Source organism: Pygoscelis adeliae, unplaced genomic scaffold (assembly GCF_000699105.1).
Source record: "Pygoscelis adeliae isolate BGI_AS28 unplaced genomic scaffold, ASM69910v1 Scaffold595, whole genome shotgun sequence".
NCBI classification, from domain to species: Eukaryota; Metazoa; Chordata; class Aves; order Sphenisciformes; family Spheniscidae; genus Pygoscelis; species Pygoscelis adeliae.
In genome coordinates this window covers 84,156-99,992 of record NW_008824857.1, presented here as the reverse complement: position 1 = coordinate 99,992, position 15,837 = coordinate 84,156, and the positions used below count along the sequence as shown (strand labels likewise).

At 48.2% G+C, this 15,837-nt stretch overlaps 2 protein-coding genes across 4 annotated transcripts in view; one reads left to right on the top strand and one right to left on the bottom strand.

Annotated features, from left to right (window-relative positions):
* The window catches only part of PPL (periplakin), a 46,250-nt gene extending 40,720 nt beyond the window's left edge, over positions 1–5,530 (top strand). The window contains exons 20-22 of the mRNA XM_009324312.1: positions 530–646; positions 1,336–1,428; positions 1,929–5,530. Coding sequence (XP_009322587.1) covers positions 530–646; positions 1,336–1,428; positions 1,929–4,613 — 2,895 coding nt within the window. The 3' untranslated portion in view covers positions 4,614–5,530. The remainder of the gene's footprint in view (positions 1–529; positions 647–1,335; positions 1,429–1,928) is intronic.
* Positions 5,531–8,537: 3,007 nt separating this feature from the next.
* Positions 8,538–15,837, bottom strand: part of UBN1 (ubinuclein 1) — a 23,121-nt gene continuing 15,821 nt past the window's right edge. Inside the window, exons 12-17 of one of the 3 annotated variants that reach the window (XM_009324297.1) lie at positions 15,627–15,677; positions 14,410–14,452; positions 12,851–14,077; positions 11,644–11,896; positions 11,231–11,320; positions 8,538–8,659 (exon numbers count right to left, since the gene is read on the bottom strand). In XM_009324297.1, the coding sequence (XP_009322572.1) occupies positions 8,607–8,659; positions 11,231–11,320; positions 11,644–11,896; positions 12,851–14,077; positions 14,410–14,452; positions 15,627–15,677 (1,717 nt within the window). In that variant the 3' untranslated portion in view covers positions 8,538–8,606. The remainder of the gene's footprint in view (positions 8,660–11,230; positions 11,321–11,643; positions 11,897–12,850; positions 14,078–14,409; positions 14,453–15,626; positions 15,678–15,837) is intronic. The other 2 variants (XM_009324298.1, XM_009324299.1) reach the window with 2 other exon arrangements.

Below are 15,837 nucleotides of genomic sequence, written 5' to 3'. Positions count from 1 at the left end.
TGACCCTCCTCTGGACCCGCTCCAACAGGTCCGTGTCTTTCCTGTGCTGAGGGCTCCGGAGCTGGACGCAGTGCTCCAGGGGGGGTCTCACCACAGCAGAGCAGAGGGGCAGAATCACCTACATCCTACAAGGAGCCACCTAAAGAAAGCCTAGTGCCCTTGCTCAGTCAACTGATGAGCTAAAACCAGGTTACATCTGCTCTGACATTGACATCATGTGGCCATTAGCGTGGCAACTGGCTCAGATTTATTGTCTGTGAAAGGAGGATTTCCACTCCAAGCCCAGCCTTGGAAAGGTAGCTGGAAGGTCAGCATACACCTGCAGCGGTGCTGTTATGGTCACAGGGCAGTACCCGACTCAGAACCTGCTGGGAGGTCCTGCCAACAGTGCTCCACATCCCACCATCCTCAGCAGCTCGCCTAACACACAGGTCAAGGGAAGAAGTCATTAAAGCCAGGGTTTAGGAGGGACCTGTGCATGAAGGGGACCCAGTAATCTCACTTTCCTCCTGGGAACTTCTTCCCACAGGACTATGAGTTGGAAGCGGAGAAGCTACGGTCCATCCTCGACCTAGAGAACGGCCGGAATGGGTACATGAGCAAGAAGCCCCGGCTACAGTCTCCAGCCGCAAAAGTGAAAGAGGAGGTAAATAAGGGGTGGCCTACAGCGAGCTAAAGCAGATGACAGCTTATGGACCAGTGGGGATTTTGCGAACAGTTATATTTACTGTCAGTGGCCTTGGTCCCAGAGGGGACTGCAGGGGAGGGCAGAGAATCGGGGGGGAAGGGATTTTTCATCATTCTTAACTCATCCATTTTTTTGGACTAGGCTGGCCAGAATGAGAGAGGGAAAATACTGGATTTGGCACTTCCCTTCTGAAAGGGGAAAGGGGGGAGAAAAGCCAAAACCCTGAAATTTTTCCCCTCCCGAGACTTTCAAACAGAGAGTGAGATTTCACCACCGAGGACTGCGTGCTAGATAGAAATACTTACAGTGAGAGCAGACCACAAGCTACTTATTTATGCAGGATCTGTTTGCTACCTGCCTTAAACTCATCCTGCCTGTCGAGGCAGGCAGCCAGAAGCGTCCACCCGGTTCTTCCTCGGCTGCATCTCTTTTTGCATATCTTGAGGAGGAAACATACAGTATGACCATGAGTGTGTGTGCACGAGAATCACTCTTCCTCCCCCAAAGCTTGGCAGATCACCACTGTAGGTTTTTAGAAGAGCACCCAGGGTTACTTCTTTAGGGCCTGGCCATTGCTTCTGTGCAGCAAGTCTTGACCAAGCACCCCTGGTTCCACCACCTTTTCTCAATGCATTTTTGTTCCGCAGGAAGCTGTTCTGGCAGCCAAGTTCACCGAAGTAAACGCTGTGAATAAACAGAGGCTGCAGAATCTGGAGTTCGCTCAGAGCCTCCTGCGGCAGGTAAGCGGTCACCAGGAGCAACACGATACTGAAAGGACAGTCGTGTAAATAATATATGCGTATGCCTTTGCTATTACGAGTTGAACTGGAAACAAATCTAGTGTTTCACGCCTCCAAAATCATTAATCAGCAGACACTTAAATCAGATAGACAACCCCTCTGTGTTTCCCAGTCCCATCTCCCACTCACCCTAGGAAGCTCCACATCAGTTTTAACACCTCTTTTGCCAAACCCATGCCAGAATTAGCGTCCCTTGTGGCTTAAAAGCTTTGTTTTGACAGCAACAGGCATCGCAGAAAGCAGTTCTCAGGCTGGGAATCCACAGAGCAGTTCAAGAGCAGCCTGTTTGCAAAAACCCCCACTCAGCATTTGCAATAGGCAACCTCCATTAACCAAGATCAACGTCCTCCTGTCGTTTTGTCACAGGAGGCACTGAAAATAAGTACCAGAAGTATAATTATTTGGGTTTTTTTGACTATGCGTTCTTTTTTCAACAACAGCAACCAGAGGTTCAAGTGACACAGGACTTTGTCCAGACCAAAAAATCTGTGAGGCCCATGGAAGAAGTCTGGAAGTTGAAGAAAGAGCTTGAGGATGAGACTCAGCGTCGGCAACAGCTAGAAGCTGAGATCAAAGCCATTCAGAACAACATTGTCCACCTGCAAAACCAGAAGCCCCAAGAAACTGTTGTTAAGAAAGAACTGCTGAAGAAAGTGCCCGACCCTCAGCTGGAGCAGAGCTTCCACGAACTGCAGCAAAACCTAGCAGAAGAGCAGCGCAAGAACCAGGTGCTCCAGGATGAGCTGGAGGCTCTTAAAATCAGGCTGCGCGTTTTGGAGCACGAGAAGAGGGAAGGAGGGCAGGAGTACATAGTGAAAGAGGTACTGCGTATTGAACAAGATAAGGCTCAAGCTGATGAAATCCTGAAGCTCAAAGAAGAATTGGAAGAGCTCAGGAGGCAGGAAGGAACCAGAGAGAACGAAGTCACCCTTTTACGCCAACAAATCGCTGTCCTGTCCAGCGAGAAGAACAAAGAGCAGGAGAAGGTAACGGAGAAGGAGGTGCTGAAGCTGCAGAACGATCCCCAGCTGGAGATGGAATTCCGGATGTTGCAAGAGAACAAGCAGAGGGAGACCGCCCTTCGGCAGAAGCACGAGGAAGAGCTCAGCTTCCTCCGGGACAAGCTCAAACGTCTTGAGAAGGAACGGGCCATCGCCGAGGGCAAAATAACCGTCAAAGAGGTGCTGAAGGTAGAGAAAGACTTAGCCATTGAGAGAGAGGTGAATGAGCTCCGGCGCCAGTACGAAGATGAGAAGTCCAAGGGTCGTTCCAATGAGCGGGAAAAGGCTGAGCTGCTCAGGAAGATCCAGCTGCTGGAAGAAGAGAACGCCAAGGTGGTTGTCCAGGAGAAAGTGCGTGAGATTGTGCGCCCAGATCCCAAGGCTGAAAATGAAGTTGCCAACCTTCGTTTGGAGCTGGTAGAGCAGGAGAGGAGATACCGAGGTGGTGACGAACAGCTGAAGAGCTGCCAGAATGAGTTGGCTGCTCTGAGGAACAGAGGGCCACTGGTAGAAGTCAAAGAAGTCATTAAGGAGGTCATTAAGTACAAGAATGATCCAGAAACTGAAAAGGAGCTACAGCGACTCCGGGAGGAAATCATAGAGAGGACAGGAGCAATTGAAAGAGCTGACCTTGAGATCTACCAGCTGAAACAAGAGATACAAGCTTTGAAAGATACCAAACCTCAAGTGCATACAAAAGAAGTTGTTCAAGAAATTCTGCAGTTTCGGGAAGACCCCAAGACTAGAGAGGAGGTAGAGTCTCTGAGAGTGCAGCTAGCAGATGAACAGATGAAACACATTGACCTGGAGAGGGAGCGGCTACTCCAAGAAGAGAAAGTAAGACAGAAGGAGGAAGAACTTTCCCAGGTGAAGGAGAAGGTGGTCCAGCAGGAAGTAGTGAAGTATGAGCAAGATCCTGCCTTGAAAGCTGAAGTCAACTCCTTCTCTCAGAGCATTGAGAGCGAGCTGAAGCAAATTGATTGCCTCCGTGAAGAACTCCGCAAGCTGCAGAGAAGGCGGTCTGAGCTAGAGCGTCAGCTAGAAGAACTTGAGAAAGAAAGACAGGCCCGCAGAGAGGCCGAACTGGAGGTGCAGAGGCTGAAGATTAGGTTGAACGAGTTGGAAGAACAGGAGAGGGAGACAACAGAACGAGTGACTGTGAAACAGAAAGTGATCCTTCAGCAAGATCCCCAGCAAGAGAAGGAGCACTCCCTCCTTAAGCTGGAGTTAGAAGAAGAGAAGCACCGGAGACAAGTCTTGCAAACTGAACTAGAAGCCCTGAGAAAGAAGCTCCTTTCTTTGGAGAAGATGGAGGTCAAAGAGAAAGTGGTCTTTTCAGAGAGCGTCCAAGTGGACAAAGGAGACACGGAGTACGAGATTCAAAAGCTGAAGAGCAATCTGGAGGAAGAAAGTAGGCGTAAGAGGGAGCTAGATGCAGATATCAACTGCCTCGAAACCAGGCTGTCCGAGGTGGAATTCAACAACTCCAAGTCATCGAAGGAGCTAGACTTATTAAGGGAGGAAAACCACAAACTACACCTTGAGAAACAGAACCTGCTGATGGAAACAAGGAGACTGCAGTCAGAGATTGAACTCACAGCAACAGAAACTCGGGATTTGAGAAACATGACCCACGTGGACAGTGGAATAAACTTGGACTCCAGATTCCAAGCTTTGGAAAGAGAGTTAGATGAACTGAAGCAGTTATCCAGAGAAAAAGATGCAGAGATCGAGCAACTCCAGAATCGCCTCAAGACAGTGGCTATCAAGAGGGAACAAAGAGAGAACCACCTGAGGCGCTCCATTGTGGTCATTGACCCCGATACAGGAAAAGAAATGTCTCCAGAGGAAGCTCACGTGTTTGGCCTCATTGAATGGAGCCTGTTTGTCAAACTGAAGAGTCAGGAATGTGACTGGGAGGAGATCTCAATAAAGGGTCCCAATGGGGAATCATCTGTGATCCTCGACAGAAAGTCTGGTAGAAAGTTCTCAATTGAGGATGCCTTGAAGAGCGGAAGGCTAACCATGGCTCAGTACAACAGTTACCTCAACAAGGAGATGTCGATCCAGGAGTTGGCAGTCTTGGTGTCCGGAAGTAATTACACAGCGCTCCATCCACTTTAGAAACTTTTTCTTAAGAGCAGCTAGTCAGAGCTGCACCACTTGTTAGACTACCAGATCACTGCAAATCCTTGCCCTCCTTTGCGTCTTCCAAAATGCTAGAGCCTCTGCCCCAGCCATGCTACGAAGCCACACTGCTTGCTGTCATACACTGCAGAAAAGCACCACCAGTAGCGGAAAGCACATTTGTCAGGACTACAGCAAAACTTTCTCCCCCTCTTCATCCCTACCTAATCACTCAACCTAACAAAAACCAAGACAAGAAGCCTTAGGACAGTGAAGTACCTGAAGTCCAAAGACTCAGTAGAACCTGCCATTTCCTCAACGTATACTCACGTAGTCGCATTAAACGCTGCGTACAGCGGTCATTAGGGAGACTGAAGGTCAAGATGAGTCCGAGGTGACCAGCAGGAGCTGGTTACGTCAGCTGCATGTTGGTAAGCCAGACAGTTTCATCGTGGACAACTGACTAAATGATGGGATCGTCCTCTGAGAAAACCAGCTCTGTAAAAACAAAGGCGTGCTACACATCTGATTTCAGTATCGCCACATTAATACCTAAACACCATCATTTTGTTCACCTACGTGCCTATGCTGCTGGGGAAGAGTGAAGCCAATGTAATTTGATGGCGTCAGCCGTAGACCCAGGAGGAGCATTCATACACCACAGAGGTCACCAAGAAGTACGTGAAGAGATGGCTGTATTGCCAAACACAAGAGGGTAGTGTAAAGCATGCAGCTGAAACGCAGAGTGCCTTCGAAACACAGTTAGCTTACCTCATGGTTAAAAGCCGTTTGTGCTGGTATTTTCCTGGATGGAGTTACATGCAGCTACATGTTTCATTTACTTGTGTAAGGGAATGGGAAATAGAGGGGAATTCTATTTATAGTACAAAATAAAAGTGCAGTGGTTCCAATCAGAAGTTGTTTTTTCTTTATTAATTACGGCAGTCTCTTGATCTTTGGCTTTATAGAAAGATCCCATTTCAGAGTCAAAGTTAAAAAAAAAGACTGTTCATTTTAGCTGTTGACGCTTTTCCAAGAGGAAAATTGCTGGAGCAGCATTAGAGCTGGGACTAATTAGCAGCATTAGATAGGACTGAACGGCACTAACAAACGGGACTGCAGCTGCAGGAAGAGAGGGAATTAAGGTAGGATGGTACCAGGGGCTTCCACATCTAGAACACGTTCATTTGCTTTTTCCCAAATTTTGGCTAATACCCGAACCCCGGTAAACTCTGCTGTCAACAAAAGCAGCTGTAAGCATTCACTGCACATCCATCCTGGCTTTGGGAGTTAACCCCATTACTGTACCTTTGCGAATGAAATGATCACGCAGGATCCCACCGTTGCTCCAGGATTGTTCCTTCCAGCAGATGTCAACGTCAAGCATCAGCAGGAGCATACTGAATGAGAATATGCAATTCTACCACCACGATGGCCAGAAACAGAGCTGTAATTTACTTACCATGTAAGAGACTTTAGTTAAAACAGCAAATAATTCATTACTCACTCAAGAAACAGATGATCAAGAGATGATCATCCAAGCTGAAACACAAATTTTTGAAAACGGAATCATGAAACTAGAGGTAAGGAGATGGGAAAAAAGCATTTTGGAAACTTTGAAACAATTTATTCGGTTGTTCTGTACAAGATTAACAGTTTTCATACCACCCCCACCATCTTCAGCAAGACAGTCCCAACACACACAAAAAAATATATAGTAGTAAACCGCAGCTCTTACACCCGAAAGGAACTGCCATACTAAGTAAGTGCCATGGGAGCCTCGCCTCCCCACACCATCACGAAAGCGTTGCAAGTTGCCTCGTCAAGGCAGAGATGCCAGACTCCTGGCTCCCCATCAGCTGTCAGGTCTCTGCGTGGTTCTGCCTTGCTGCGACTCTGCTCCATACCATTCACTCATTCATTATAGCATGTAAAGAAAAAAAATATCCCACAGAATTTCCACCAAATAAACATTTCCCTGAGGCAAGAGGCTTCGCTAAATTCCTAGAAGGAGGGCATTCTGCTCTGGCCACGCACATGGGTGCTTCCCAGCAGAAGCATTCAAGTGAAAGCAAAGAGAGGGAGTAGAACCAGTACCTCGAGTCACTCGCTGAGAGTCCCTATCCTGCCAGGTGTCTGAACGCTCTTTCAGCTACCATGGGAAGTTGAAGGTGCAAAGTACCTCTCAGGATTAGGCCTTCAACGGGAACCACGCGACATCCACTGCTCAGAGTCCATCCATAACTGCTGTGCTTAGTTTTAATAACACAAGTTCTGTCTTTGGCTCTTTTGCTACAACCTAGGTATTTTCTGTAAACAAATTCTGAATCTGAGCTGCTTTTTTTTTTTTTTTTTTTAAATACAAACAATGCACTGACCTTGGGAAATTAGGTATCAGCTCAAATTTAAAACAATCCATCTTGGATCTTACCAAAAATGGGGAAAACTAAAGCAGATATTTGCTGGTATACTCAGTGTCAGCATCCTTCCCCAAAGCTCAAGAAGGAAGGCTGCAAGCTTTTGCTTGAAATACCAGTAAAGTCTATGCGGATCAGCACTACTACTGCACGATTCAGATGTGGCTGTGGGGGCCTGAGAGAAGGCAGACTGGGGCAAGAGCAGAAAATCAAAACCCACAAAGCTCAGTTGGAACCACAGCCTGCCCTTAGCTATGCGCAGATTGAAAGGGTGTGCTCAGGAGAAGTATTTAGGTCTAAGAGTTAAAAAATTACAAAGAAAAGACACACCCCGATTCCAGATGGTCCCCATTCCTGCAGCTGTGACAAGCACATGATCCTAGTGCAGAAATCATCGAGGAGAGCATTATTCTTCTCTGGAATTCATTTGACTAGTAGTGACCTTGGTTATCTAGATCATTCCCTCTGCCCACCAAAGAGATCACAACTGACGACCCTAGGAAAGAATGGCTTTAGGGGGAGGGTCTGGAACCCGCTTGCACAAACTCGGATAAGAACTGGTGCTCTTGCTGGATTTGGTACTGTGTTCGCAGTCACCGAGACACCACTGAAGTCCAGACAGTGCAGCTTTTTTTTGATGTGCAACCATAAAAAGCTCTATTAAATAAAACAGAATACATTTTAAATACAGAATGATTAAAAAAGGGTTGAGGAGCACACAAAATAGGGCTGAAATGTGTGTCACTAGTCCATTCTTGCTCCACCATAAAAGGCACTGGAATTATGTCTTCCTATACATGTGACATGCTGAGAAGTGTCCCATTCAATCCAATGCATTCGATGGTAATGAAGATAAAACTGAGGAAGAGGAAAAAAAATCCAAAAACGGAAAGACGTAGAATTCTCAAAGTCAATGACTGCATCGAAAAATGTTTCTCTAAAGAGTCTTCCTTCTCCTCCAGAGGGGAACATTAAGTGGTTCGCTACATTCACCACACAGGAAATGTTAAGTCCTCCAATTAACTGTAGCACAGTTTTATAGTACAATTGAAAAGTTAGTCAAATGTCTTCAGAAAGCACTGGCAGTGCTAGAATTATCCAAGTAAATCCAAAGCAGAAGAAAGAAGCACCTTTCATACCCTCCACTGGGAGACCAAGGAGGTAACTGGACTTGGAGGTACTTGGCAGATATAGACCCAGGTGGGTGGGAATCCACTGCAAGAAAGCCAAGCCACCCGAGTCTCCCTGCAGGTTCTAGCCCCTGCCAGTGCCAGGGAATGCGTGAAGGGCAGCAGCAATAAAACAGTGCTACAAAACGCTTCTCTCATCGGGGCATGGCTCAAGGTGGCCCTTTGTGTGGGTGCTTAGCTCTGAAAGCCTCTGAGCAAACGCACCAATGAGTTCCTGATTGCGGTTCAGTCTCTCCAGTTGTCGTGAGGGGGAAAAAGAAAGGGAAAAAAAAAAAAGAAAAAGAAAAAAAGAAAAAAAAAAAGAGGCAGCCGGTATCCAAAGTTCATGACCTGTTCCTCTTGGTTTTATCCTATGTGTGCTCTAGCTCCCCTCCTTGCAGACGTCACAACTTGCGCTGCTGTGCATTGGACCCTTTGCCGTGAAGCTGAGAAGCATCTGGAAGAAAATAAAACCAAGTGGGAAGGGGGTTCGGCATCAGCTCCACGGAGCTGCATGCAGCTGGGGCAGCCAGATCTCTCCGCACAGAAAGACCTACTTTTCCCTTCCAGCACCAAGGAATCAGGGGGTAAGAGGACGTGCTTGGAGACGTCTCACAGCTGGGAGCCGCCCTGCCTCTGCTCCTGAGTAAGGCTCACAGGAAGCACTGAGGGTCTCCTGTGGCCTCCCAGCAAAAGCACCACGGCATAGATTCAGATTGCTCGTCGACTAGCTAGCCTATGCCCTTCTCTAAAAGCCACCCTACCGTGTCTCCCCATCTAGGAAACTAGAAGTACATGGTGCTGGCTGCCTTGCATCTAAAGGTGGTTTGAAATAACACCGTTAGTACACCTTTGCTGTTGTAATGAAGGCTTTAAGGTGCCCACTGATAGCAACAGGAATCAGGAATCTAATCGCTGAAGTAACAGAAAGGAACAGACGTGGAGGGAAAAGAGAAAATGCACTGAAGAGAGAAAAAGGAAGGAAGTTTAAGGAAGCAGAAGTTTTCCAGGGGCAATTAGAACTACTATCAGACTAGGATGAACAAATGGGTGTGCTGAGGCGTGCAGGTAAGCAGCAGTGGCACTGAGCAGCGTAGCGAGAGCTTCTTCTGCAGGACAAGGACAGTTCATTCCATGCAAGAGCTCAGCCCCAGCACGTCGCATTTCTAAAGCGAGCAGTCAGAGCCATCGCCACAGCACCAGCACACAGGCACCTCCGCCAGCAAATGCAGCAGTGACGACACACAAGCAAGCACTGGATGCTCCTTGCTCAAATGCTTTTTGATGAACGCTGGTATAAACGCTTTCGTTTAAGACATCGACGTTTCCTTGCATTCGTAGCAACCTCCCAACACGCCAGAGTCCTCGCAGCTTTCGGACAGAGCAATGCAGCTGTGGCCACCTGCTTATACAGCCAACCACAGTTTATTCCACAAAACAAACGAATACATTTTAAGATTACGGTGGTCACTTAAATATCTACCCTGTTCTACAAAACACCACAACCGGTAATGTTCCCAGAGATGATAGCACTAGGCTCAATCTCCAATCTTCACGTGAAGACACCAAGTGAGAAAGCGGGTCCCTGCTGAAGCTGTCTCAATGGTCAGTTTTTCTTCACTTACTCCTAGTCACCTTTTGTCTGTTCGCAGCTCCTAGCACTATGTCCTGCTTAAGAGCAGCAGTCCACCAAAAAATTCTTTTGTTACAAGCCCTATAAGCAACAGTGAAGTAACCACTCTAAATTCCCTCAAATAATGGGACAGAACTCCTTCTCAGTGACACAGAATATATTTCACATCCCATGTTCAAACCGAAATCAATCACCTCACTCTCCAGTAACTGTGAATTTACAAACGAGAAGGAAGGGTCTGTCACACCAGTGATTGCTGCTAGTACCTTCTTCTTCTGCTCCACCGCATCAGAGTAGCATAACAACCTGCCTCAGACAAGCTCCAGCAAAAGCAGCAAAGACAACAAATTCTTTCAATTTTCACCGGTGCACAGCACTCTCTTCTTTCTTCATCGAACAAGCACTGCGCTCAGCGGTCAAGGGCATTTTTACCCCATGACTGCTACGGGAGGCCACGTTAACTCCAGCAGGTTATCCACACACCTAATGGCCTCAGTATTAGGCTAGCACATCCACTCCTAAATCAGGCTCATATTGCCCAGTAAGACGATCACAGCAGGAGCGGGTACTAAGACAATGGCACTGAACCACACTGAAGTAAGTGCTAAAGAACACTTGATCAAGAAAGCAGAAATAGCAATTACCAATGGGATAAACAACCCCCGGAGGCAGATAAGCCTGATCTGCTGGCCCTGCATTTCAATTTTCTGAATGCTGCACGGACCCCCCTTACTTCTCTCCCTCCTCTACATACGCTCACAGCCCACCAGGCAGGACACCATTTATGAGCAGAGGTGCTGTTCTTTGGAAATCTCTTGTTTTACGCATTGCTTCTGCAGGCATCAAACTGGGGCAGGAACAGGCTTAACTGCAAAATCATCACGCTGTCAACACCAAGTAAAGCAGTCTCCATTTACACTACAAACTTGTCGCGAAGGAGATGCAGGCAATTAGCTCAGTGCACAGATGCAAGACATTCCGGTGACCTATATAAAATGTGTCAGACCAGAAACAAAACTCCACAGAGCCAGAATATTCATTCCCGGGCAGTCCTGGCAGACTGTGCATAAACATGCACAGCTTTAATCCCAGCGGGATAATTCTTCACCACGACGCAAGCAGCAAGCTGAGTACCTCCGGGAACCAACACTTGCTATAAGCACTGAGGACTCATCACTCCAGAAACGCACAAGTTTGCCCTGGCTAACTAAACAGTAAAGGACACAGAGGGCTACGCCTCGGTTTGTAACTCAGGGAGGCCGCAGGTTTTAGCGACGACCGCACCAGTCGGACAACGTGGACAACCACTTTGCTTTCACCCCTAGAGGAAGTATCTGCTGAGATACGGGATGACTCACGACGCAGAAGACAAATCACGACCATCTGACAAGTTACCTGGCAAACTTTGCGGTAAATGAGTGGACAGGGCAGAATGTGGGAGTGGCGCTGCATGGTGGGGGCTGGAGTGCAAGCCAGCTAGAAGACCTAGAGAGAAAAACAAAGAAAAGAGAGGGGGGAAAAAAAAAGAACAAATACACATCGAAGACAGAAATGAGCAGAAGAGCTGCAGCAGTTAGCCTATAGCTCAGCTTCCAGCTATTGGGACTTCTGGGCTAACTACGGGGATGTGCCCAAGGCTCTCCAAATGCAACTGCTGGAGATGCAAGTGCATGAACTACAGCACGAAGCAACAGCAAGAGAGATGGGTTGGTCTGCAATGGGTTAACACAGCAGAGCATTGGCATTCTTGTTATTTGACAGCACAGGCACAAGTAACACACACGTGCATGACCAGGAAGGATACTCACTGTGGCCAAGGCCATGGTGGAAAGTTCCTGGAGCAGGTCCCGTAACTATTGCATCCTTTGATACTCCTGCTTTTGGGGAGGAGTCTGAACTGAAGGAGATGACATGAAGAGGGAAGGAATGAATAGGAGAGATAATACCTAATGGGGTGGAGCTCAGGGCAGCTGGCAGCTTTGGATTGCTGGACTTGTAGGATGGAGCCAGTACACTTAAGGAGGAAGAACTCGTTAGCAGCACAGCTCCACTAGTTCCTTTCTGAAAAGCAACAGAAAAGGTCAGTCAGGAGTAGGAAAACCAAGGCATAGCATCATTCATACTTAAAGAAGAACTGCAAAACATGGAGCGCTCAAGCATTCCTCCTTGCAAGAAGCGCCCTCCCAGCCAGGGCCCAAGAGCTGCCAACTCCTGAGGCGCCCAGGACACTGGCAATCCAGCTGCTGGACGCTATGCTCTTCTAAATGCGACCGTACTGGATTTCACTCTGTTGTTCCTTTACTCTGGAACCGTGCCTCCATTAGGCAGAGGAGAAGCTTACACACTGCCTGTGAGTTTCAGGGAGGATGCTTCCTACTCGCTTCTAGCAGCATATCACTGCTGACAACTCAAGGCACCACGGTTTGGTGTATGCCTGCACCTAAGAATGTTATTGGAGATCTCTCCCATGGAGAGAGATACCACTGGGGAATGCTTTTCAGCTCTCTATCTCAGTAACAGACAAGGTACACAGCCTGAGCAGTACATGGTTTCCAGGCCCATTTAAATATACTCATTTAATTGCCCAGCTCTTTCCACGTGCCACAAAAGAAGGCAGGTATGAGCAGCCAACAACAAATTAATACAACAGCGTTAGGAACGATTACTTTTTTGCTACAGGTGAAAACTAAGGTCCTTATACCATTAAATACAATGGCTGAATTACACAAGTCTGCATAGGTAACCCAGGAGTCCTTCATGAGACATTATTGAACAGTATTTTGCTTAATTGTTACTTTAAGCTGAAAATGAAAGTTTGAATTCTGGAGTGCAAGCCCATGGCAAAGGCCAGGACTGCCGAGCCTAAGCAGCCACGATCCAGACAGTCATTCAAGACTTTCAGGAAATTCTTTTGAAGTCACCAATTTACGGCAGGTCTGAACAAGTTAGGAGATGGCTTGACACAGTGCCACGCGTTCTCCTGGCTTTAGGCTAGGCCAGCGCACCCCTGCTTACCGGCACAGAGGTAGAAGATGCGGTGCTGCTAACAACAGCTGGCTTTAGGGAGGAGGTCAGCAATTTGGCCACTCCTTGAGTGCCCCCGCTAGAATCTCCGTTTGAACCTCCAGGAGGTGCCACAAGAGTCAGCTTCTGCGAAACGGGCGTCTTCTTCACCGAGGAGCTTGAAGACGGGCGGCTGGACACCTGGCCCGAGGAAGGGGTCTGCACACTGGGCAGCAAGCTCCCAGAGGAGCAGCCCTGGTTTGCAGAAGCTCCAGATGAGGAGCTGCTGGAAGAAGCCCCGTGCTTGGAGAGGGAACCAGAAACGAAGGGTGATTTGTAAGACTGTCCTGAAGAGCTAGAGCCACTTGAGTGCTTTCCTGTGTAGCTGAGAGATGATGAGGATGAGCCTGGGCTCTTGTGGGAGCTGCCGGAATTTTGGGTGCTGCCCGGTGACGCAGAGGAATGGAAGCTCTGAGCTTTGGTTGATGACTTGACCTGCTGGAGGAGGGAGCGTTGGGGCAGTGGGGAGGAGGACTTGGGATTCTGCAGTTTGACAAACGGAGCCGGGGAGGTGAAAGTTTTCTGTAGCTGGCTGCCTGAGTGAAAGACCTTCACCTGAGAACCCGGCACTGGGGTGGAGGTCTGAGGCCCGTGGCTTGGCCGGACCAGGCTGTGGTGTTTCTGTTTAGCCTGGTGTGCATCAGGAAGGATTTTGCTGGGGGAGGCTTGGCAGGAGAGCTCTTTGTAATTAGAGTTCTCTGTCTTTTTGTCTTGAGAAGATTGGCCCAATGCCAGGGCCTGCTCAGCCAGGAAATTTAGAGGAGACTGGAGGGAACCAGAGGATGATGTAGGGGAAGGGTTGGACTTTGGAAATGTCCTCTTCTCCTCTGAGGATGTAAGAGTTGGGATCTTCTCTGGTGGAGCTTTTGGAGCTCCAGAAAGAGTAAAGTCAGGGCTCCCTCCCGCTCTGCTGTTCAGCACAGCCAGTTCCTTAGAGACTGCTTCGAGGGAGGAAGTGGGATTGTGAATTAAGTCCTCATCCAAGGAGTCATCCATGAAGGTAGCAGGAGTGCCAGTGCTGCTGGCCGCTTGGGCTGTCCCAAGGGACAAGAGTTCTCTGGTTTGGGCACTGATGCCCAGAGCCCCCCCCTGGGGCTCTGAAGACAGAGCTAAGGTGCTGCTTGAGTGCATCGAAGGAACAGAAACCGACACCTTTTTATCGGGCTTGCAGGAAGATTCCTGGAACAAAAATCACAAGAGAAGGCAGAGTCAGAACAGAAGCAGGGTTTACTGCTAAAAAGGGAAGGGAAGGTTCCCGATTTGGGGATAAAAGGCAGAATAGGCACGTTCTGCGCCTGCCGGCCCCCCGCCTCCCTCCCGACTGCTGCTGCCATCAATTTTAGCTGCCGTTCTAGTTGCTTTTTCAAGCCCAATACTGACAAGAGCTAGCTCACAGTACAACTTCCTTGTATCTAATGTATAGGTACAAGGCTCAAATATAGGATTTAAGATGGCAGACACTAGACTCTTGGTGTATGTCAACCATGAGAACCAGAAAACAAAGAACTCACCTTCACTTTCACCTTAGTAGGAGCTATAACTTTCTTCTTCACCCTGTTTTGAGGGAGACAAAAGAAACATGGCTCACTGAATGCCCACAGGGAAGCATCCAATTAGGGAGCACACTTGGGCCCTGTTAATGATGATCCACTGAGTCTTTTGCAAAGAACCGAGGGAACAGAGGCAGCATCTCAGGTTGCTAGGATTCAAAACCGTATGACATTTGGTCGCTGCTCTAGGAAGCCCCAACTCCCACACAGGGGAATGAATTAGGGAGCGGAGCAGAGTCTTGAAATGGTAGCAGAGCAGTGAAAGCACTCAACAGACACCTCCTGCACCGGCTGCAGGGCTAGGAGCTACTACAGGAACCCGCTGCTGACCTAACTATAGCAATACCCAGAGAGAAACTGACAGAGACTGTTTTGGAGAAAAGTTACACATTTCTTTTAGGTTCCCAGAAGAAGTCAAGGATGCAAAAGCATCTGCCAAATTCACGGAAAATAGATCATTTGGTCTGGTCAGATGCAATCTCTGATACAAGACATCCCTGAACTGCCGGAGTGGTATGGCTGAGGGAAGGATGATTCTACACTCTATTTCATACTCTTTCTCACACTTCCCCTCGCTCATCCAGTGCCAAGAACAGGACCGTCTGTCAAACAGACATCAGCCTAAGTCCGTATCATCATCTGTTATAGACTGCCAGCAAGATCCATGAGACCCTTTGGCATTAAAGCACCTGCCCAGCTGGATTCCGATGGCTCTCTTGGTTTGCCACCCACAAGCCTGTTTCACCCATCTTCACTAGCTTGAGCTCATTGTACCCCTCCTTTAACCAGGCAACAAGAAAGAGGGAATCCAGAATCCAGTAAGGACCGACTGAACAGGTAGCAATAATCACAGTGCTGGCATCACACTCCATTTTACCTTGATCTGCCTCCCAGGGACTAGCACAGAGGCCTGACTCCAGTCTGTTGAACAAGGCCAGGAGGCAACCTGGAAAAGTTCTTATATTTGAGCTTACTGTAAGGCTAAAGCACCTCAGGAAGGCTGTCGTTGGGAGATGTCACACGCAAACAACTACTCTCCCTAGACCGCCCCAAATGAAGCAGCGCCAAACTATCTGATGGGAGCCAAGCAAGCTCAGGTGCTTCTGCATGATCCACCCAGGCCCCAGGGAACGGAGTTCACCAGTTATCACTCCAAAGGAATGCTGCGCGATACTCACAGGACTGATGTGAGGTGTCCATGTACACGCCTGCTCTCCTTAAACAGTGTCCTAAGAAGGGAAGAGAGCAATGAGAAGTGATATCCAGCAAGACCCAGTAGAGCAGCTGGGATCACTGGAGACAGAGCTGCACAGTACAGCAGGGGACTTAGTGAAATTAAAATCACAGAGAGCAAACAAATATTCATCCCTTTTCCAGGAAAATCCTGCT